The sequence below is a fragment of the Boleophthalmus pectinirostris genome, unplaced genomic scaffold, assembly GCF_026225935.1.
Source record: "Boleophthalmus pectinirostris isolate CB_2022bp ecotype Guang Dong unplaced genomic scaffold, ASM2622593v1 HiC_scaffold_21, whole genome shotgun sequence".
Taxonomy (NCBI): Eukaryota; Metazoa; Chordata; class Actinopteri; order Gobiiformes; family Gobiidae; genus Boleophthalmus; species Boleophthalmus pectinirostris.
Window position 1 is genome coordinate 16,077,912 of NW_026571175.1, and position 22,818 is coordinate 16,100,729.

General features: G+C 37.8%; 1 protein-coding gene across 1 annotated transcript; it reads left to right on the top strand.

The window, feature by feature from the left end:
- Window positions 1–17,596: 17,596 nt before the first annotated feature.
- Window positions 17,597–19,866, top strand: cckb (cholecystokinin b). Its single transcript, XM_020932853.2, has 4 exons — window positions 17,597–17,632; window positions 18,083–18,203; window positions 18,278–18,430; window positions 19,580–19,866. Exons 2-4 carry the CDS (start codon window positions 18,083–18,085, stop codon window positions 19,714–19,716), a joined length of 411 nt encoding a protein of 136 aa, XP_020788512.1. The 5' UTR covers window positions 17,597–17,632; the 3' UTR covers window positions 19,717–19,866.
- The last annotated feature ends 2,952 nt before the right edge of the window (window positions 19,867–22,818 follow it).

Here is a 22,818-nt window from a genome sequence, read left to right on the forward strand (position 1 = left end):
GAGACCTAAATTTCAGTAAACTGTGGTACTCAATGTTTTATACAAGCCAATTGTAGCTAATAATCAGCTAGCCACTGAATAGAAAACAGTGGACTATATGTGTCAGATGATGACTAATATACTATATCTGTCTTTATCTCTGTGACTCAAAGTTTGGAAATGGTCCAGGGTCGGCTGAATTTCAAAATGCTGAGAGCGAAGCTTTGGGTAATGGAGTAAAAAGATTTAAGTTTGTTTGTCTGCTGTATGAAGTTCTTGTGCAAACAGCTTGTAATGAAAAATAATTCAGTGTTGTTGGGAAACCTGCATCAATATTGAATAATTTGATCATAAAAAACATAATCAAATAAAATCTAGATGTTCTCAAATTATTTGGCTTCAAAATTGTATTACCTCGGTCTATGAAAACACAAGCCACTAGTATGTCGAATACTAGCACAGGTCTGTAATTTATTTATTGAAATGTTTACTTCACCAACATTGTAAAATACAAAAAAGAAGCGTTATGAGAGGATGTACCAGTGTCTACACAATTTTTTTTGTTTGTTTTCTTTCCAGTCGGCTGTCATGTTTTCCTAGAAATGTTCATACCACTCTCCCAGGGGACATAATCTTGTAGGAGGAACTTAATAGGAATAAAGTTGAGTTCACATTTCAGTCCAGAGGTTTGAAATAATAAGCCTTCTTCTTCCAGTTGTAGCCAGGAGATTTTCACTGGGTAAATGTCCTCAAATCAAAAGAGAGGAACTACGATGAATGAGAAAATTTGCAGAACTATTCAAATGCATTGTGAATGAGAAATAAACTTTGGTGCTGAAAACTGACAGGAAATCTGTCATTTTGATAAGTGGTTCAATGAATGAATCAGGGGATTGAGTTATGAGCATACTCCACAGGGCCCAGGCGCAGGTGACAGAGGATGAGAAATGAGGAGAGAAGAGTGGAAACTTCAGCCCATAACTTGTGAGGACAGGGACAGAGGAATTTGTGCAAAGAACATTTAGTGGTACTGAACCTGATCACATACTGATCACAACAGACTTGAACTCTTCTTCTTCAAGAGTGCTTAAAGAATACTCAATCCCTAAAATTCAATTACACTGTATTTTTTCCTGAAGATAAAAAACTGTGACATCCTTAACTTTCGTTCATTCACATTGTCTACATTAGTATTCCAGGCGGTGTAATCCTTCAGTCATCCAGGTGTTGTTCAATGCAAAGATAGTTTCATCTGTGGCCATTTCAGGAGCCAATTAACTGATTCACTTTGACATCTGTACTCCAGCTATATATTTTTGATATATTTTTATATATTATACACATCAAGTCCAGTTGCAATAAATAACATTTGTTGTCTTTATTTGGTTTCCCATTAGCCTAAGTCATTAAACATGTGTGAATGAAACACATATTGTGTAATATAACATTGTGTATGATAACCTTTAAAATGTCAAATCACAGTTTAAATAAACATTTGTAAGATCTTCATTAAGCAGCCACTCTCAGCTGTTCCACAGTGTCCAACAGAAAAACATGTGATTCAAAGATGGCCGCTCTTCTAGACAGATGTTATCACACGCACTCCTTCCAGTCAACAGATTGACCACGGTCGCCAGTGCTGTCATGTCAATAGACAGCACCTTGTTCTATACAGCTGATAATGAGGTAGGGGTTCTGAGCTGCAAGATAATACAAGTTACATCACCAACTATTTACATAATACATGACTTCAGACCTCACAGGAGCTGTATGACACCCATACATACTATTTTATAATTTGGACTATGGATCTAAAACAACTTAACAAAAGCAACAAATCAGCAAATTCAGTGTTGATTTCTGCCAGCCCCTTTATGATAAGTAACTGTAAATATTATCACCAAAAAGTGCCACTCTGGTGGACCATGTGGTAAATTGTACAGCCAGTAAATTATAGCATACATTTACATATCTGGTAGTGCTGTAATCAGTCAACTTGGTGAAGGCCTGTATCCCAGATGTTCCTCCAGCCATTTACAAGGTACATATCGTCTGCGTAAAGGTGTGTGTGTGTGTGTCCATATGCATGTGTGTTTATGTAGTCACTGGCTCTATTAAGCATCTGTGTGTGAATAATTTGCATCCAATTACCTTGACAAGTGTTCATTAATCAGACACATTTTTAAAGTTAGTGCAATTAAAAAGCCTTGGATGAAGTGCTGACTGAAGACACTGAAAACAGAAAGCTCATGGTCAGGATTAAGGTTTGTGATAATCTCTAATATAATGTAAATTACTGGAACAAAATATGTCCATGTGTTATTGCTTAGCCTGGAATTTTCCACAGTATAGGATTAAATCAACCTTGCATTTAGATGTTTTTATTACTAAAAAGTATACCTGGAAACCATACCTTCTCCACTGTGAGGGGGCTCGCCACTCTGCAGATCTGACTTTTGGTGTCACCTTGTCTATGTGAATATAGGTAAGTTTAATGTGTAACATTCTAGATAAAGCAATCCATAGAGACAAGCACCACCAGAAATGTCACATAAAGCACCTTAAGTCAATTAAATTGCATTTGCATTTATATATTCAATGTAAAAGGCTCACCATCTCTCATTTGTCTAGGACTGGTCCATTGTAGAAAAAGTTTCAGCAGCAGTAATCTGGACACTGTTTTTACCCTCTAGATGCTCCCATCCAGAAGCTGTTTTAGGGCAAGGCAGTGTAAAACTCCTCCCATAGGCAGCACAACTTATACAGTTCAGTGTAGTATTAAGTCTCAAGTTCCATCAAATTGAAGGTTGGATGGGAGTTGAAACGTTTTGAGTGCAAAAATATTGTCCAAATTACTACAGCTAAAACATTATACACTGAATGTAGATGCACTTCTCAATACACTAAAATACAAAAAAAAAAAAAAAAAAGCAATTCACTAGCAAGAACCATGCCACAATAATTAAATACAATACAGATGTTTATTTATGGCAGATAGATATGATGGCTGGGGGGAGACTCAGAGTGGGGGTACAGTCTCCAATCCAAAATGGTCTCCCAGTTGAATTAGAACCCCCCCCCCCCCCCCCCCGAAGATGACGTCTCTAGACTGAAGGATGGGCAAGGGTGGGTGGGACAAAGGGGGCCAAGAGAGCTGACACTAAGGGTGATAGCCCTTATAAGGGCCTTATAAATAGGACTTCTGAGTAATTGAAGGCGTGGTTGAGATAAATTGTGGTTGGCTGGAGAGGAGGTTGAGGCATGGTCCGGCTCCTGAATCTCAGTTAATTATATTAAGTCCATTTATTTGAAATCACTGTACCATGTATAATAATAATAATAATAATAATAATAATAATAATAATAATAATAATAATAATAATAATTATTATTATTATTATTATTATTATTATTAAATTAATTGACAAAATGGTTTAAGGTGTAAAAAACAAATGAAAACATTCCTATCCAGTACAGTACAGTAGAGCCAAGGATGTTAATTTTATAATGTACTTTAACTTCTTGGGTTCTTTTTAAAAAAAAAAAAACAGTAAACAGTTTTTACCTTGTTGACATGTTTCAGCTACTAGTTGAAAGCCATCTTTAGAACTGTCACTGGTGTTGGTGGTGACGTGTTGTATATCAGCTGTTGTTACTTCCTGTAGATGTGGTCAGCCTGATGGACCTGGCAGGTCGCTCAGACTGACCACTCCTCCTGTCGCCCGGTGGTCTCTGGAGGAGGGTGTTCCAGGTGAAAGGAGGAACGCTCCATCATCATAGTGCTGTCCGTGCTTTGTTTCCTGATGTCAATGGCCTCCCTGATCCAGCTTTGTTGTGTTCCGATCCAGTGACCCGTGCCCTGTCCCAATCCATAATGTGATTATTTATTTTACAGTGGTCTGATATGTCAACAAGGTAAATACACTTTACTGTATTGTCTTTAAAAAAAAACCAAGAAGTTACAGTACAGTAGACAACAGCATCACACCAATGCCTCTATGAACTGTGTGCATTCTTCACAAATATCAAACTCCAGACAGTAATGTTATGCCACCACAAATGAACACGTCAAAAACAGCATTTTTTTAATCTGCACTGTGTGGTTCAAGGTGCGAAGAGTGACCCAAGCAGCAATGCACTGTATGTGTAAAGAGCATGCCACGACAGTGGACAAAGATGTGGTGCTTGCTCAATTTGACAAAGCTACCCATGTGCTATTGTGCTGTGCTCTGAACTGAAAAATGTGTGTGGATTGAAAAATGTGGATGTAGGTCACCCCCACTGAGCAAACGCACGTGAACCCCAACGGACCGCATCTCTGACACTTTCATGACGCCTCGTGTTCTTAGGCACTGTGCTATTGCAATAGCTGTGAAAGAGCATTTTCTTTTCTCACCAAACACGGAGATTGAGTGTAATGGTGTTTTAATTTTTAATCAAAGGTCCATGAGAAGAATCCAATTTATGACTCAGAGCAAGACGCTGTCTGTGGGAAGACGGCACAGTCTCACTCTACAACTCAGCATCCCAAAAGTGATTCAAGCCTTCAGAGACAACTTTCATATTCAATATAGTAGGATCACAACTATGAGTGTGAGGTGTACCCTATACAGTGACTACAAAATGGATTATAACAGATAATAGTTCATCAGGTCCAGTTACATTAGAGCCATTTGACACATTTGTACACATAAGTACAACAAAATTGCACAGATCAGATGGGGTGTTAATCCTAAACCGCTGCCACCTTGGTCCAACTAGGCAAGCGCTTGAATATATTTCTGAATACGAAGGGTCTTCATATTAAAATGTATAAATTTAAATACAACACTCGTCATACATGTCTACCCTTACAAATTACAGGTTATTATGAGCCAAAGTAAAAGGGTCTAAATCCATTAGAGGAAAGAGTTCATTAAATATTAAGACCAGCAGATAATTAATGTACTAAGTTACCACAGAATGTCCTCATGTTTGTGTCTGTGTTACAGGAATCAATGAGCTAACTCAAGCAGATAAAGCCATGATTTTGTCTTATCTTTCATGAAAGAGATATGAATATGCCCCTGTATTGATTTTACCTGCTGTAAAAATCACCCATAGCGTAATAATGACTATTGATTGTCATTCATAAATATTGTGCTTTTCATTCAGTCACATGAATGAATGTGTAGAGCAGAGGACCTTCCTGATCACATGTAGCACTTTTGTCTAGTGTTTACTGTGTTATCCATTTCCAAACACAGATAATGCCAAATAACAGCTTGGCCTGCTCTCAATATGGAATTTCATCCACAGTAATTTTACAAAACAAATTCAGAAAAAATATACAAATACAGTACGTGTGTTATGTTTGTTTTAGTCGGAGATTTGTAAAGGAGAGAGCATGTAGATTTGAAGTGATTTGGTGTTATATTAATAGTAGTTTATTTTCTTCAGATTGATACAAACATTTCACATAAAACTATAACCAGTGAGATCACTTATGAATGCCTAACCTTATTTACAAATTATGATGACAAGAATATGGCTGTCAGCTAACAACAAGCAATAAATTGATGGATAGAACAGAAAAAAAAAAAAAAAATCATGTACATCCGTACAGCGTTTTTTTTTTTTAAGTGTACTCTCTTCCAATTTCAAGACACAACAATACTTTCTCCTTCGAAATCATCCATTCCTATCAACATTTACCCTACACAGTTACAATGCTTCTGTAGCCTATGTACATTCTTTCTAAAAAGTTTATTTCATGCTTTTAAGTGAAAGGAAAACTATAATGATAAAAATAATTAATCTTGTGTGTGTACCAATTAATAGATCTGCTTATCTTGAAAAAGGGGCCTTTGGCATTTCAGATTTAGTTAGGTAAATTTTTATATAATACATTTTATTTATTGTTTTTGGACCCTAAGCCAAAGGAATGATAGCACCCATTAGTACTTACTATGGTGAAAAGCAAATCTGGTTAATAGTTTCATTTAAATTACAGCATGAAGCATAGTGTGGTATCAACAGTTTTATTTTTAGTGAGTTTTTGGAGTACAAACCAATACAGTACGGCCAAAAGATGATCCGGTCTGCATCTGCTGTTATGTCACTGTTGTGGTCTTGCCAGTTCATCTGAGACAGCAGACTGCCAATGGACAGCCAAACAGCACTGGCATGTTTTTTTCCCATGTCTCGCACAATAACACCCTATGAATTAATGTCAATCATCTGCATATTTGTCCAATTCCTGTTTTTCCCCAATTCCTCAATGCAAGTACATGAATGACTTCCAAGTTTGTCAGATTCTAACAAGAAAGAAGTGAGCTAATGATCCAAACAGTTGCACAGTTGTCGGTGCATGTATGATTCATTAGTGGAGTTTGACAGCTAAGTTGAGAGCTGTGATATGACACAAATTTGGCAATTACTTGAAAGAAGAGTATCCTGTCTCAGTCAAGTTCTAGTCCCATTCATATGAAAAAAGATATGAGTGATTTTTTTTTACCCACATTACGGATGTCAGGGATGCACTTGACGTAATTTGCATATTCTCTCCCCTGAAAGTTTTCAAAAATGGATGCAAGATGTACTTCCGTGGAAAGCTGACTACACAAATGGTTTTAAGTCTACGCTGGGATGTTGCAGCATTCACCATCAAGTAATTGCAAAAATAACATCAGAAAGTCGTCATGGAAATAAACAAGGTTTTTGTTTTATAATTTTGGATCTTGATTGAGTTTGCTGGCAGACGTCTTTCCTCGTCATTTCCTATCCAACGCAGGGCAATTTAGCAACTTACACCTCTCCACACTACAAAAAATAAATTGTGCTTCATGGTCAACTTCATCACTCTAGCCAGGGCAAGATTAGTGGATGTGACAGCATTTACGTAATTATAAGGCTAGAACTGACCTGAATGCTTTAAGTTACATCAGTTTGAGTTATAATCAGTTACAACAGTACAAGTAAAGAAAAGTACCTGTATATTAGTATGAGTTCACATATAAAGTGTAATATAATATGTTACCTGCTTAAATCCTTCTGCATAATGGCAGCACAATATTTTTTGGAAAAACCTTTTGTCAGACCAGTCCCAATCCCAAAATATGTTCATTCACAGAGGATAGAGCCAACTAAATAATTATTTCTGTCTTGCTGCCATACACCGAACAACATTAATCTGAGCTGACTTGCACAAATTAGTCACACTGCCTTCTCACAGCCGCACTGTATCCCAAATAGTCGTTCATGTAGGCACACACACAAATTCACACAAACACACACGCACGTGCGCACACGCAAACGCACACACACACACACACACACACGCACACACACACACACACACACACACGCGCGCACACACACACACACACACACACACACACACACACACACACACACACACACACACACACACACACAGAGCTCCTTACTGCATATAGATGTACACAGCTTCAGGTCACCCTCAAATACAGTATGTGTGGTATGCCTGTGTGCTCCAAGGATTCATAATGAATATTTCATATTTGGAATACTTGGTGTGGATAAGCAGATGCTATCTCTGCTTAGCACCTGAACCCTCTTTTAGCATTTGGAACTACTAACCATGTCCCTTCCCTGGCTAAAAACTGGTATGCATACTTCAGGAATGGTCTGATTAAAGGAGCATTGTAAATGAGTTACAATCGATTCAAGATCTCCCCAGTTGTAAGCTTATGACTGAAACAGTACATACACAAAAAAAACATTTGAACCATGTCACTAAAACATGTTGTACTGCACTAAGACAGTGTGCTTCATTCATTATTTTTGAGGAATTCAGAAATTCCATGTGAAAAGGGTTTAATAATTTCCCATTTATGCAAACCATTAATAATGCTTTGATAGAAAATAAAAAAATGTGTGTACATTTCCATACAAACTATGGAATAAACTTTTTATTATGGGGTCTAGCAAAGTATATCTAGAACAACTAAGCATGCATGACAGCAAGAACAACTAAAATCCATAAAGTCATCATAAAGTTTCCCATAAAACAGTATCTGAGTCAGCCTTCACACATTCTTTGTTAGGCAAAAGTGGTAGGCAACAGTGCTAGACTAGCAAAGTTCAGTCCTCGAAAAACAAAGCAGTAATAATAATCACTGATACTGCTATCGAGCTAAATTTATAATAGTTTCACTCTCCATCTAAAGTCATTACATGAACAAAAAGTACACATATAATGAAGAAAACAACCAAACCTAAGTCCTCTGTGGTGTTACTGGATTCAGACAAAGGCTTCTCATTAGTGTACCCTGTGATCCACTTCAGTCCAGTAACTGCACCTAAATCTACAGAGAATTCCATGATGCGTCCAAATGCAAAAAGCTGCACAGAGACGACAGACGAGTAAACAGGAGCCAAGCCGCCCAGGTCCCAGATGGTTCCCTACAAACACTTAGGAGGCTGCAAGCTTCCAACACCTTGAACAAGCAATAAAGCCTCTGTCACTCCAACAAAACCCAATTAAAGTGGTCATCTGAGAGCAATTCAGGCATCCTCTGTGTCTCTATTAGACTCAAGCTATTACTACATTTCAGTTCTTTTTGCTCTGTTGTTGCTCTGTCTTTAAGATACACATATTGTTTTTTTTTACATTTTGTTCATTGCAAACTACTATATTAATCTTAAGAAAAGAAAAGATCCACTGACTTCCTGTTCAAAACAGCAGGACTGTAAAGCCTTGGCTCCGCATAATAGCATTTACCCTCAAACTGCAAATTAGAATTTTTGTTGTTGTTTTTATTGTTAAAATGACAATGACTTTTTAGAATGCTTTGTGTTTGACTTTTCATAATATTTGGTACATAAAAACATATTGTCAAATGCAAGACATTAGAGGATTACACAAACATGGATCTCAATCAAAATAAAACTCAGAATAAGCTAATGATGAGAGACCACCATTACAACAAGGTTAAAACTTAATAGGTCATCTTCAAGCTTGTTAGTTTAAATATTTATGAACAGTTGGCTAAAAACACCAGCTAGCAAGTCCAGACCAAACCAAAATCTAGAAATAGTTCACTGGGTACTGAGTACTGCTTCTAACAGGTTACCTCAAAAGCAGTGAAGTGTGGGTGAGTACAAATTTGCCCTAGGGGGGTAATAAATGACATATTAACAAAACATAACCTGAGGGTGGCAGTAAGGTATGCCATTGTATGCCAATGTGCTCAAGTTTATTCAAAAGCTTGACTTTTCAACAACAACAAATCTGGAGACAGGCTGTTAAACACCAGTTGAGCCAATGTTTTCATTACCACTAGTCAATGATATTGAGCTTCTGCAGGGGATTTAAGTTGTTGGCCTTTAATTAGGAAGTGATTACAAAACCCAGAAAGCAAGCCTTGACACCATACCTGTTTTAAAAGCACAAACTTAGCACAAAGTTATTCAATTACTTGAAACGGATAAAACCTAGAGGAGTAACAGAGGAAAGAAACAAAAACAACAACCTTCAGTAACAATGTGGACTAAGAAAATCAGGTATATGAAGCTATCTTTACCATTGTGTTCTAACGTTTCAACTAAAATGAATTGACATGAACTGATATGAGAGGGTGGATCTATTGTGTACTGGTGGTACATGAACCACTGGAAAAGGGAGGGGAAATGTGCTGGAAATGTTGAGAAGGCAAAGATTTGAGCAATTTGCACATGATAATATGTGTGACTACCCCATCGTCAGGGAGCCATGGCAGCGGAGGAGAGAGGTCGGATTCATCGGCCTATGTCAGAACAATTGATAGTAAGATAGCACTGTGTGTAATAGCCCTAACAGCCTGCTCCATACTTGGGCCACACACCAGGGGATTTTTACACTTGACATAGAAACGTCCAAAGTCATATAATCTGAAGGTAAAATGGACAGGAGAAGGAAGTAATGTTACAAATTAAATTGTAGGATATATGTTTTAGGATTTGTGTTATGGAGGTTTGCTACTACTGTTTGGTTCGGTAGGGTTGTGATCGCGGAGTGTGCATCGGTCAGAATGCAAGGATGAGGCGGAAGATCTTTACTTCTTTATTGACTTTGGATGGGATGAGTATGGGGGCGTGTGTGTATATGTGTGTTTCTGTAAACAAACAAATAAACACAATATCAGAAATAGACTAGAGTAAAAGGAACAATAATAACATAACAATATATTATAACAATAATAATACACAATATTAGGCAAATAGAAATATAAATCCAAATATATATTAACCAATGGGTACTCGGCAGACACGTGAAAAAAGGTAGGCCTCAAACCTCTACTACTAATGAACTACAATATACATAGGCATTCTGTGTCAAACACAATCCCCAAATATACATAAGGCTACCTGAGTCGTATAAACAAAAGACTTGACTAACATGAATTAAATAATAAGATAAAGCATACATAAAACGAAGAGTAGCTTAGCAAAATTTAGCATTGAGGCTAACATGCGTCATAACTGCATAAATAACACTGAACAACTGTGAACACTCAGTTTCCTCATTAAACACCCTAATTTAACATGGTAAAACACCCACCTGTCTCATGGACGCACACCACAACAAAAAGGAACAGATAAGAAACAACAACACACCTCACCATGCACAGACTAATAATGAGAAAACTAAACTTATCATGCGCTCACAAAACGGCCTAGTGGTCAGGCTTGGTACTGCACCCTAACTAAATAAACGCTATAATACAGCCCTCTCTTCATAACAATTTGTATTAAAATAACACACATTTTATATTAAATGATCCAAATTATGTGATTTCCTGATCTATGTAATAATGTTGTGATTTTTTTTTCATTCATACATGTTTAGGATGAGTCCTTCTCTCAAACAGAAACCACGATGTGTGATGTCATACAAGAAGTACTCCACTGTGTTTTTAAACTCCATACACATTCACTAAAATCAGTTGGATAATTTTATACCTGGAATTGCTTGGCATCTCTAAAAGGTAGCTGTTAACTTGAAAACTACCGCTTTCACAAGGTGGAACAGAACATTTTGAGTTTTGGAGATGTAGACAGACTAATAATAAAGGATTACTCAAACATGTGTGAATGAAACAAAGCACAACTCCAGGTATGTATTTGGTGATTTAACAACATTCTTAAATTGCTTAAAGCTCACAAAAGTCAATTCTGTGTATATTTAATAATGTATATTCCAACAGTGTTTTTTTTTTTAACCATTTTTGGGTCACAGCACACTTTTTTGGTTAAAAAGATTACAGAGCACACTACCCACTAAGAACAGTACCAAGACTTAAGAAAAATATATTAGAAAGCACACAAATAGTCTGAACTCACATATTTGGTAATTCTGTATTGTCATGGTCATTCTTGCATTGTACCAGTGCCCAAGAAGCCTTTTCCATCTGGACTTAATGACTTCATACCAGTTGCTTTGAAGTCTCATGTCATGAAAGTGTTTGAGATTTGTTCTGGTTTAGCTCAGACCCCCAGTGGCGCCATCTCTGGATCCTCTACATTTTGCCTATCAGTGCCATTTAGAAAATACAATAATCTATCATTTGCAGAAGGCACACTCACACCTGGATTGTGCTAAGGGCTCTGTGAAGATATTGTTTTTTTTGATTCCTCCAGTGCCTTTAATACAATCCAGCCCTTTCTGAAGCTGCTTGGGATGGGTGTCAGCTCCTCCATTGTCTTCTGGATTACTGAATACCAGTCAGGTTGGCCTCAGTACATGCGACTGGGGATTACACTGCCTGATACTGTGGTCAGTAAGGTAGGAGGTCCCCAGGGCATAGTCGTGTTTCCATTTCTGTTCACTCTGTACACCTCTGATTTCCAGCACAGCTCTGGGCCCTGCCATCTGCAAAAGTTCTCTGATGACTCTGCATTGGTTGGGTTTATCAGAGATGGTCAGGAGATAGAGTACAGAACACTGATTGCAAACTTTGTAGAGTGGTACCATGCAAACCAACTGCTCCTGAACATTGACAGGACCAAGGAACTGGTGACTTCAGGAGAAACAGTGCCTTGGCATTTATGTGAACAACAGGCTGGACTGGAGGGTCAACTGCAATACTGTGTACAAGAAGGGCATGAGTAGACTATACTTCTTGAGAAAGCTCAGGTCTTTCAATGTGTGCAGCAAGTTACTGGAGATCTTCTACCAGTCTGTGGTGGCCAGCGCTCTGTACTTTGTTGTTGTTTGCTGGAGGAGCAGCACCATTAAAAGGTACATTGGGCAGATTGACAAACGGATTTGTAAAGCTGATCACGTGATCGGCTGTGAACATTGGCTTTGAGACATTTGTCACAGTGAGGGACAGGACACTGGACAAACTGCTGGACACTTCTGCTCACCTAGTACACCAGACTAAAGAGGGACAGAGGAGCTCATTCTCCAGCAGGTTCCTAAAGCTTTGCTCAAACAGTGAGAGATACAGGACTACATTCATACCATACTCCATACACTTGTACAACAACTTACCCTTATGTAATGGATAACTCTATGTCCTATAAATCATCATGTCATTGTTGCACTGTCTTCCTATGTCTGTATAAAGCTGAGATTTTAGATTTTCTTACTTATTTTTCTATTTTATTTTGACTTGTACATTTACATTTACATAATTATGTCTTATTTGACACGTGTCTCTTTTCTTTCTTTTTTGCTACTTATTTAGAATTTATTATTACCATTTATATTTTTTCTCTTTGTTATAATATTTTATTGTGATGTGTGAGCTATTGTGTCCAAATAATTTCCCTTGTGGATCAGTAAAATTTGTCTAAGTCTTAAGTTTAATTCCTCTGCCATAACTAGCTTCACACATAGGCATTCAGCATTAGTAAGTGAATTTGCTTCAATTGTACTATGTATTGCATTAAGAATATAATAATAATGCATTAGTCTTATATAGCATTTTTCCAAACACTTCCTCCATAATTTGGTGCATTATTCATTCACTCAGTGGTGGTAGGATACTATTCTAACCACTATTGCCCAAGGACAGACTGTTGGATGCTGCCAATCTGCACCACTGGCTCCTCAGACCCCCACCAACACTCAAGCACACACCACAGTCATACTAGACAATATGGATGTAGTGTCTTGCCTAAAGACACAACATCAGTTTCAGCACCCGAAATTCCCAGCGTCACCAGTCCAAGTACTAACCAGGCCCTGCCCTGCTTAGGTTCTGAAATCTAACAACATCAGAGTTTGGCAAGAAGGTTGGGCCACAACATCACTTAAGTGTGTGGTTGTGCTGGGAGGTCAAATAGCTCTGCACTTCAGAAAAATATTAAATGACTTGCAAAAGGTTATAATTGTCAAGATAATTGCCTCTTATTTTGGTGTGCAATCATCTTATAAATACTACAAGTTGTATAATCTACACTGGAATAATAATAATTGAACTAAATGCAAATACAAAATATAAATCTATTAGAATGTGCATAAAAAATATGAACCCATGTGCAAAAATTATGTATGTGGGCAAGCAATGTGAAAATTACTAATACATTAGAAGAATACTTTGAAAAGCACACATAGTTTGAATGTCAATGTGCCCTGTGATTTCCCTTTTACTACAATACTCAATGGTTCATTTTGTTCCTTTTTGTTCTTTAGATAAAAGAACATCCAATTGAAAACCAGTTGAATACCAGATTCTCTTTAAAGGGGTAAAAAATATCATAATAAAACCAAGATACAATTTGTTCTCTTATCACTATAACTATAAGCAGAATGAATTATGTACAACTTTTTTTCCTCGACTAAGATGTGTAAGTACGGAAGCGTTCGATTGCTTTGCCTCATTATAAAACAGCATCATGATCTATAAAGCCTGTGAACTATTGAATATTTGAGCCACTGTGAAAGTCCAGATGTGAATTCCACGCTTAAACTTAGTGGAAACAGATTGCCCGCTCGCCCACTCATAGAGGTGAGAGAGTAAGCAGATACAACAGGTTGCCTCCAGGCTGTGAACTGAAGCTGTCTCTATTTTGGATACTTTTGTGTAGAGGAGTCCAGAGTCTCTTAGACTCTTAGGGACACACACATTTGGCGCACATGTCTGCCTCCCACACCACATGCTTAATTAATTCTAATTTGAACGCCCATGGCCTCACCTCCCACACACGTGCCTTGTGATGGAGCCCGGAGACAACTCCACAGCTATGGAACGAGGGAGAGAAAGAGAGAGAATGGTAGAGAAAGAGAGTGAGCAAGATAGATGTACAGGGAGAGAAAGAGAGAGGGAGAGAAGGGGCTTAGAGAAAGGGAGAGGAGAAAAAGAAACAGTCAAGTGAAAATGAAAAGTCTATAGACAGAGTGAGACATGTGACCAGGTGCTCTCATCATCTCTGTCTGACATATGGGGGAACTTTGGTACTTTCATTTCTATTGGTAAGAATGAAAAAGGCATAGCTCAAAAATCTACTCTGCCATTGCCTTAAAATGTTTTTACTGTTTTCTCTATTTCTGTATGTAGATATATAAATAATAAAAACTACTGCTACATATACTGGTTAAATAAGGTCAATAAATTTGCCTTAATAAAGCATAAACAAAGACTTAATTCATAATGAAACAATTGTTTATATATATTATATATTAAATTGTCTACATCATTGTTTCACAAAGACTGGGTCGCGACCCTCAGGTGGGTTGCAAGAGATTTTTTTGGGTCGTCTTGTCACAATCTGCATGTAGGTCTGCAATATATAGTTCTGACAAAGGCAAAGCACAAAAACAGACCGAATGCTGCACCTGATATGCGTGTCGTGCTCTCCTCCTGCACCCCAGACTGGAACGTGCTACAAAAATGCAAACAGTCCCACCTATCTCATTAGAAATGCTGAAATGTTAAAACATGTTTTGTACCAGTTCTAATCTTTTTGTAATTATTTTAGTGACTATTTTGTTGCAATATTGCTGGTTCAATGAATGTTGAAAAGAAAAAGAAACATCCATCCATCCATCCATTTTCGTCCGCTTATCCGGGGCCGGGTTGCGGGGGGGTTGAAAAGAAAAAGAAACAGGCTACACTTAATGTCTAAATAGGTGACTTATGGAAAACTTTTACTGCTGATTCAGTTAGTCAGTCAACAATAAAATATCCTCATTAATGTTCAATAATGGTCAACTCCACCTTTATTTTTTGATTTACCAATAATGTCTATTGACTTGGGTCAAGTTTTGTGACTTTTAAAATATGAGTCCCCCCCAAAAAAGTTTGGCAAACACAAAATTGACTCTTGTGAGCTTTAAGCCAAACCTGAAGTTTGAGTAATCCTTATTATTATTACAAAATACTCCGTTCCACCATGTGATGTCACAAAGCGGTAGTTTTGAAGTTAACACCTACCTTTTAACTTACAGGACTAAAAATATCCAAATGATTCTAGTGAAGGTGTATGGAGTTTAAAAACACAGTGGCAAGGTGGAACAAAGTAAATGGTAAATGATCACATTTTTCTATAGCACTTTTCCACCTTCAAGCACTCAAAGCGCTTTACAACAAGGAACCACTCACCCATTCACACATACATTCACACACCAGTGTACGCAGACACTGTGGGCAAGGTGGGTTAAGTGTCTTGCCCAAGGACACAACGACAGCATTCATTCTGTGGGAGCTGGAATCACACCAGCCAACCTGTGGGTCAGTGGATCTGACCGCTCAACCTGTGATGTTTTTTTTTTTTTTTTTTTTTGTTAAGTGTGTTACATTTGAGGGAAACCTCAGACTTGGCTTCCTCATATTAGATCTGATATGAGGTCTTGGCTTCCTCATATCAGATGTGGTGGTGACTGACACCCATTTTATAGCAAGGATATGGAAACACAGTCATGATGCAAAGACGTACAGCTAGTGACTTTGCCACCAGCATCTGCTAGTTCAAAGTGGTCCTCTCTTTGGCTCATGGGTCCCTCTACAATCATGAATGAATAAAACAAGATGAAAATTATGGAGAAATGGGTTGTTTGGCTGTCAAAAAAAGATTCATCTACCTAAAAATGCTATTGATAAATTTTTCAGTGTTACTTCTGAAGAGATTTCAAGCACTACCAATCATTATATGCATGTCCTACAATTCAATTTTGCAAATATTTGTTATTAAAATGTGTATACTGCTTAAACCATGCCTAAAGCCCTTAAGGAAGTGTGTGTGTGTACGTGTGCGTGCGTGTGTGCAAGTGCAATTCCCTTGTGGATTATTTCTGCCAATAGAAACTCTCCATGCTCCATTTTACTGTGCACATATTCAAAATAGCTGTCTCAGGAGAGGAAAAACTGTTGCAATGTGGTAACCGCCAGCTAATCCTCTCATACCACAGCGGACACTCAACCTCGTTAAAATACACAATAGGTCTCAACAGCCAATCCATAGTTATTGACCACATCTGATTGATCGCTTCACCTGCATGTATTATCAATGAAGCAGGGTGAATCCTGTGTGGTTACAGCGAGACTGAGGCATCTCATTTTGGATCCCACAAACCTGCTAAATGAAGAAAACTCAAGATACTAGATTTTTTTTCAGCTTCCACCCACGGATCCAGCTACTGCCTCCGCTGACATCTCCTGCCTGGGTGGGCGTGTACGGATACTCAACCTCCCCATTCACCCTGCCACCCACATGACGGCCCACTCGTGGCAAGATATCTGGGGAATTATCCAATCTTCTTTAAACTTTTGGCTATTTTATCATTTTTATTAACATGCCTTGCTCACTCATACAACATGCATCACAGGTTTTGAAACTTTAAAAATGGCAAATAATATAGCTTCATATATAGAGGTTAAGTGGTAAATCATCAAAGGGTTGGTTAGTTGATTGAACCTTCCTGATGTTTTATCTTTAGGCAAGAGGTTTCACCAACACTATTCCAGTCAATATCATATGGCCAGTTGCAATAGGAAGGGCATCTGATATAAAAAAAAAAAAATTGTAAAAATTACCTAGCAAGTCCTAAAAAATGTAATATCAAGTAACAGAATAACACTCTTTCTATTCATTACATCTACAACTTACCATTCTACTGCACTGAACAAGTCATCTATAGCCTTAACTTGTAGAGCATAATTAGTAACAGTTATACAATTTTGATTTAATATTTCGATAATTACAGTCAACAACTCTGCTGCCCCTTTGCTGCCTCAAAAATACTCTACTTATACTTGTCTAATAAAAGATCATTTTTTCATAGCAGTGCACAATGACATAGATGTACTAAAGACGTGTGCACTACGTACAACTGACGTCTCTCCCTTCGGTCTGACGCAGGGCGCTTTCTACATAGAAACGTGACTTCCCATGACTTAGGGTTGAGAATACAAAAGAAATAAACATTAAAAGTGTATTTTAACTGAATATTCCAGATATATTAAACATACTTCTAAGACCCTAATTACTAACAAAAGCCCACCAGAATAATAAGCTTGTAACCATAACACACATTGACTTGGAGATGCACAAAGCCAATACACATGCTGTAAGCTGCAGCACACAGCACACACACACACACACACACAGAGCCGGAGCCCACTATAAAAGGGGCCAGTCTCCCAATGAGCGCACAAGTGTTCTCACTGCTCTCACTGCTCCTACAGACACTACGCCTATTCTCAAGGTAAGCACATATAAAACGCAATTGTTTGAGAATATTTGCCTTTATTTATAAATTGTTAGTGTAATAAAACAAAATAATTTATCTAAATGTTTTTGCAACAATGTAATGCAATAATGCTTAATTTATTAAATGAGTATTTTTCTTTTATACTTATTTTATGTTAAGGTTTAGTTTATTTCTTCATACCCATTTCTGTTTGCATGTTTTGTTGCATTGAGACTATTCAATATGCCTTAACTTTAATGGACAGAAATTGTATATTACAAAAACTGACTGCCATTTGAAAATTAAAAAGTTTTGAGAAGATTAAATATACCCAAAAATTAGAAAGTCCAGTATGCTTATGCATTATCTGAAAGGGAGAACACTGAGATACAATGCCAGAATGCACACATAGGAGGTTCATAGTACATGTAGAAATCATTTAAAGCCTTTTCCTCTCTTGTCCAGATGACGGCGGGGCTGTGTGTGTGCGTCCTACTCGCGGTCTTATGCACAAGCTGTTTGGGGCTCCCCTTCTCCACACCAACCCATGATCAGGGACAACGCTCCGTCTCTGCTCCAAATGAAGGTAGGTCCAAAGTAACACTATCAAAACACCTCAATTTTACTTTGATCCTAATCCTGCCATATCCTATGCCACAGCCCATCCTGGGACCGACATGCACACTTTTGGAGAGCCCCACTCCAGACACAAGCGCTCTGTCTCGCTCAAATCTCTGCCCCCTTCTGAGGAGGAAGCAGACTCTAGAGCCAACCTGAGTGAGCTCCTGGCTAGAATAATCTCATCTAGAAAAGGTACATTTGTTCACATTCTGTTTGATGTTTGAATGCAATTGTTACTTGTGTGTTTTTTTGTGGTTAACATGTGGCCAGAGCTTTGTTGTACATTAGTGCTTTTCCTGCTGCCTTCCAACATTGATGCTAATTACTTGCAATCAGTACAGTGGTGCTTTGTAAAATGAATTAGTGGTCCTGAAAAGCTTTTGTGGTTTGAAAGTGCGTGTATTAGTTGTTCAGTCTTCCGGACAACAGGCTCTTTACTTATCTTACTTCCATCTTACCCCAAGTTGATCACTCTTTGTTCTTTGTTGATCGTTCTGTTGAAGAACACATATCTTCTTTGTGGTTAGGGAGCATCTTCATTTCCACTAACTGAGAATTCTGAACAACTGACGATTCCCGTACGAATCTAGAGAGACAGAGACAAGATCATTGTTGTCAGAGTGGGACAAAACCATGTAAAATAACTAAACTATATTCATTTTCAAATATAGTAGCTGCAAGTTTATAGCAAACAATCTCATAAAGTGGTCATCTGGTGATAAAAAGAGTCAAAGGGTACACTGCCACTTAATAATATAAACTCCAAGTGTGTGTCTGTGGTGGCAGTGGGTGTTGATTTGCTTGCTGTTCACTTGCATCTTTCATAGTGGGAGGTGTCATTGTCAAGCCTTCTGCAGCCAGGCTCCTCAACTCGCCAGGGAGCTCTGTTTATGCGCGTGCATGTGTGCGGAGGCGGCCGTGGGTGGGTTGGAGATCAAAATCTTTGTGTGAGCATAAAATTGATTACCAACCCATTAACGGTCCAAACTTTTTATTTTATTGTAAGGATTTCATTTCAGACTGAGAAAGCTGAAAAACAATGAAAATGTGTTGATAGTATGTTGTCAGGCTAAGGTCCAGCTGCTCTGTGCCCTTTATAATGAAACACATGTTATGGGTGGATCTACTACTTGGTAATTAAAATGTCGAAACCCAGTGAGACAGGAAAATTAAAAGGCTGTTTGCTGTGAATGGAAAAACCATGCAATCGTGAATCGTGAATTTTTGTTTAGTTTAGTTTCGTGAGCGTAGAATAGGGAGGAAAGATTTCATTTCTTACCAAAACATTGCAATGAGAATCTCTATTTCTTACATCATGCTTCTCTTTACTCTTCCTCCCAGGGTCCGTGCGCAGAAACTCCACAGCCAACAGCAGAAGCAGTGCTCTCAGTGCCAACCACCGGATAGCAGACAGGGACTATTTGGGCTGGATGGACTTCGGGCGGCGCAGTGCAGAGGAATATGAATATCCCTCGTAAGAAAGTGAAGAAAGGAAAATACAAAATATAAAATCAAGCTGGCTCTTCACTGTCTCACAATAAAACATTTATTTGAGATGTATTTGTTGTACATTGGTTTGTAAAACTGTAATGATGCAATATATACATATGCCAAATTTTGCAGAAAACTCTTACTGTCCATGGTTTGTCTGTTTGTTTCTAGTTTCTTTATGATTTGGGGTGGTGAGAATTGTGCTGGTGGCAGTGGGGCTGCTGAGTTTCACTGGACTCAATAAAAGAGAAAAATGTATATTTCCATGTTGTTCATTATTTATACACACAGTATGATTCAAGTACATTCATTAATTATTTAAAGGCCTGGTTCTTCTGCATACACTAGTATCTAATACATATGATATTACTATTACTAAGATAAAATTGACATATATTTTATGTCAGATCACTGTAGCTGTTTAGATTATTCTTAAGAGACCTTGTTGTTCTACAGCACTTCATCTTTTAAGCACCTCAGCCTGTATGAAATTACCATTAAAACGATATCAGTTTAAAATTCTATTATTCCCTAAATCCATAGGTGATGGGTTAATCTGGTTCACTGACAATTCTATTTTCCAGAGTCACTGTCAGTTAGACCTACTTACTTAGGGTAATGTAAAGAGACAACATTTGGACTATATTAAGCAATCATACTTCATACTACATCATCTCTATGGTGTACTGAAAATCAAAATGCAATTATTCCTGAGAGATGATGAATAAATGAACAGATCATTCAGGTTTTAACTGAGAATCAAAAGAACACATCTATTACCCTTTATTTCCTAGTATACATATCTATATCACAGCTATAATTGGACATGACTGGATTATGTTAATGCAGAACACCACAATTATGTAAACTCTCACTGTTAGTATGTGGAGCTAATGGGTCGAAAGTCATTTTACAAAAGGTTTTTAAGGAGACGTAACATGTATGCAAGAAGTACTGGACCAGAGAGAATCATGGGAAAAGTTGGTGGTTTTAGAAGCCAGATAGACTCAGAGAAGATCAAAGACAGTGAATGCACACTCACAGTGAAGCTAGAGAGTGTCTTCAAAAGAGCAGCAAGATTGTTATGAGCGCTAACATCCGAGTTAAACACTGAACACTTGGGTGTTGGAGAAACAGGTCGTACTGAATTATTTATTAAAGTCCCAAAATAAATCTTTCAAATTGCTGTTGATTTGACATCCATAGGTACTGCATAGGACCTAGGCCAAAACATGTGTGAATCTTTAAATAAAAACTGGCCACAAACTCAAAAATATGTTTGTTTAGGAGTAAATGCGAAGCATGGACTTGATTTGAAGATCTTGTTGAGGAGTAAACACTCATTCTACTGAAAGTAGAAATTACATATTTCCATCATATAATATTTACACGAGCACAAGGTAACTTTCCTGGTGGTGGGTCATTGCTTTTGCTTGTTGTAGTTATAGCATTAATTTATTCAAATGGAAACTAGTAGGTATCGCCACCAGGTCAAGTCACAAGTGCAGACATGACTGCATGTTTTTCACATGTTTAAGAAAAACACCTGTAACTGTGTAAATCAATACTTTAGAAAAAGTAATGGAGGCCACCCACCAGAAGAGTTACATAGTGCACCTATGTAACATAACATAAAACTCCTACATATAAGTGCTATTTACTATAATGTTTAGTATGGTTTCATCAGTATCAGACTTCTGACTTTTAAAACACAATATACAACATTTTGGCCACCTTACATAACTTTCCCAAAGTTTTCTACACAATAAATAAAAACTTTCAAGAATATGCAGTGTATGTGTAATCATTTGGTATCTGTCCAAAGGTCAGTAGTTTGTGTAAAATCAAGTTGCAGAGAGTATGACAACAGCCAAAGATGTGAGCGTCATAGTGGTGGAGAGAATAGTGATGAAGTGGCCTATTATGCAGCTTCTGGCCACTTGAGTTAAGTGAAAAATGTGTCTGCATGTGTGTGCTGTGCAGAGAGGGGAGGGGATCGATGAACAAAGACAGCCAGGGTGAATTATTCAGTCAAGTGGTGTGGATGCCTTGAGGGAGAAGTCTGTTGTATGTCGCTCTCTTGAATAAGGAATAAACCAAAATGCAGGTTTGGAAGAAGAACTGTGGGGTTGGGGGCTGACTTTGTGTTCTCAGGGTGGGGAGTTAGAGGTTAAAGCTTATGGAGACTCTAGGTGTTTCAGTGAAAGTACAGAGATGAGAACAGCTGATGATGCACAGGAAAGGTCAGGAGGCCACAGTGCTGCTTTAGAGCCACTGAAGTAGCGCTACATGGCTAAGTGCTGTTGGTCTGTGTGCTAATGGTGAGAAGCCCCAACACACTCATGGAAACAACATGAGTGTGACTGAAAAGCGGCGGCATTGTCATGAGCAGATGGTGGGATATCTTCATTCTGGCACCACTACTTCATCTTTCGCCCTTATGTTGTTCACAATTTCACTTTTCTATAGAACACTTTAAAGCATTTATTGGCACAAGAAGCGTATGGCAAATACAATTCCATTCTGAATTCTCAAGGCAGAAATATTTTGAGTCAATATGGCATTTTAGGGGCATGGGGAACATGAAGAATCAAGTCTGTATTATTTCCAAGTTTTTAATTAGTTTCAAAAATGTGTTACTATTCCAAATGTAATATGTGCTGTAGAAAGGAAAAAAATGATGTTCTATGATCCACTGTTAAAGAATGTCAACAATAATGTTATTAATCATTTTTGAACTGGAGGTGGTCTGATTTGGTTCTAGGCTTTCTCCACTTGTAGCAAGCACATTGTTGGGTAATCTATATGCACAAACAGGTCCTTGGTCTGGTCTACTATGTCTGGTCTACAGGAAAGCCCCTGACAGTGAAGTGAAGCAACACTTTAGCAACATAAAAAATGGAACTTGAAGCATAAAATGTGTCCTTGACATGAAACTCTCCTTGAAAAAGAGAGTGTTTCTGATGCAATAGGCAAAGTAGGGGGTTAAAAAGTATTTAACTGGCAAAAAATATTAAATAATTGTTGATGATTGTTCTAGGTAATGATTAATACGGGAATAGGTAGCAAAATAAATATTACTTAAGTAG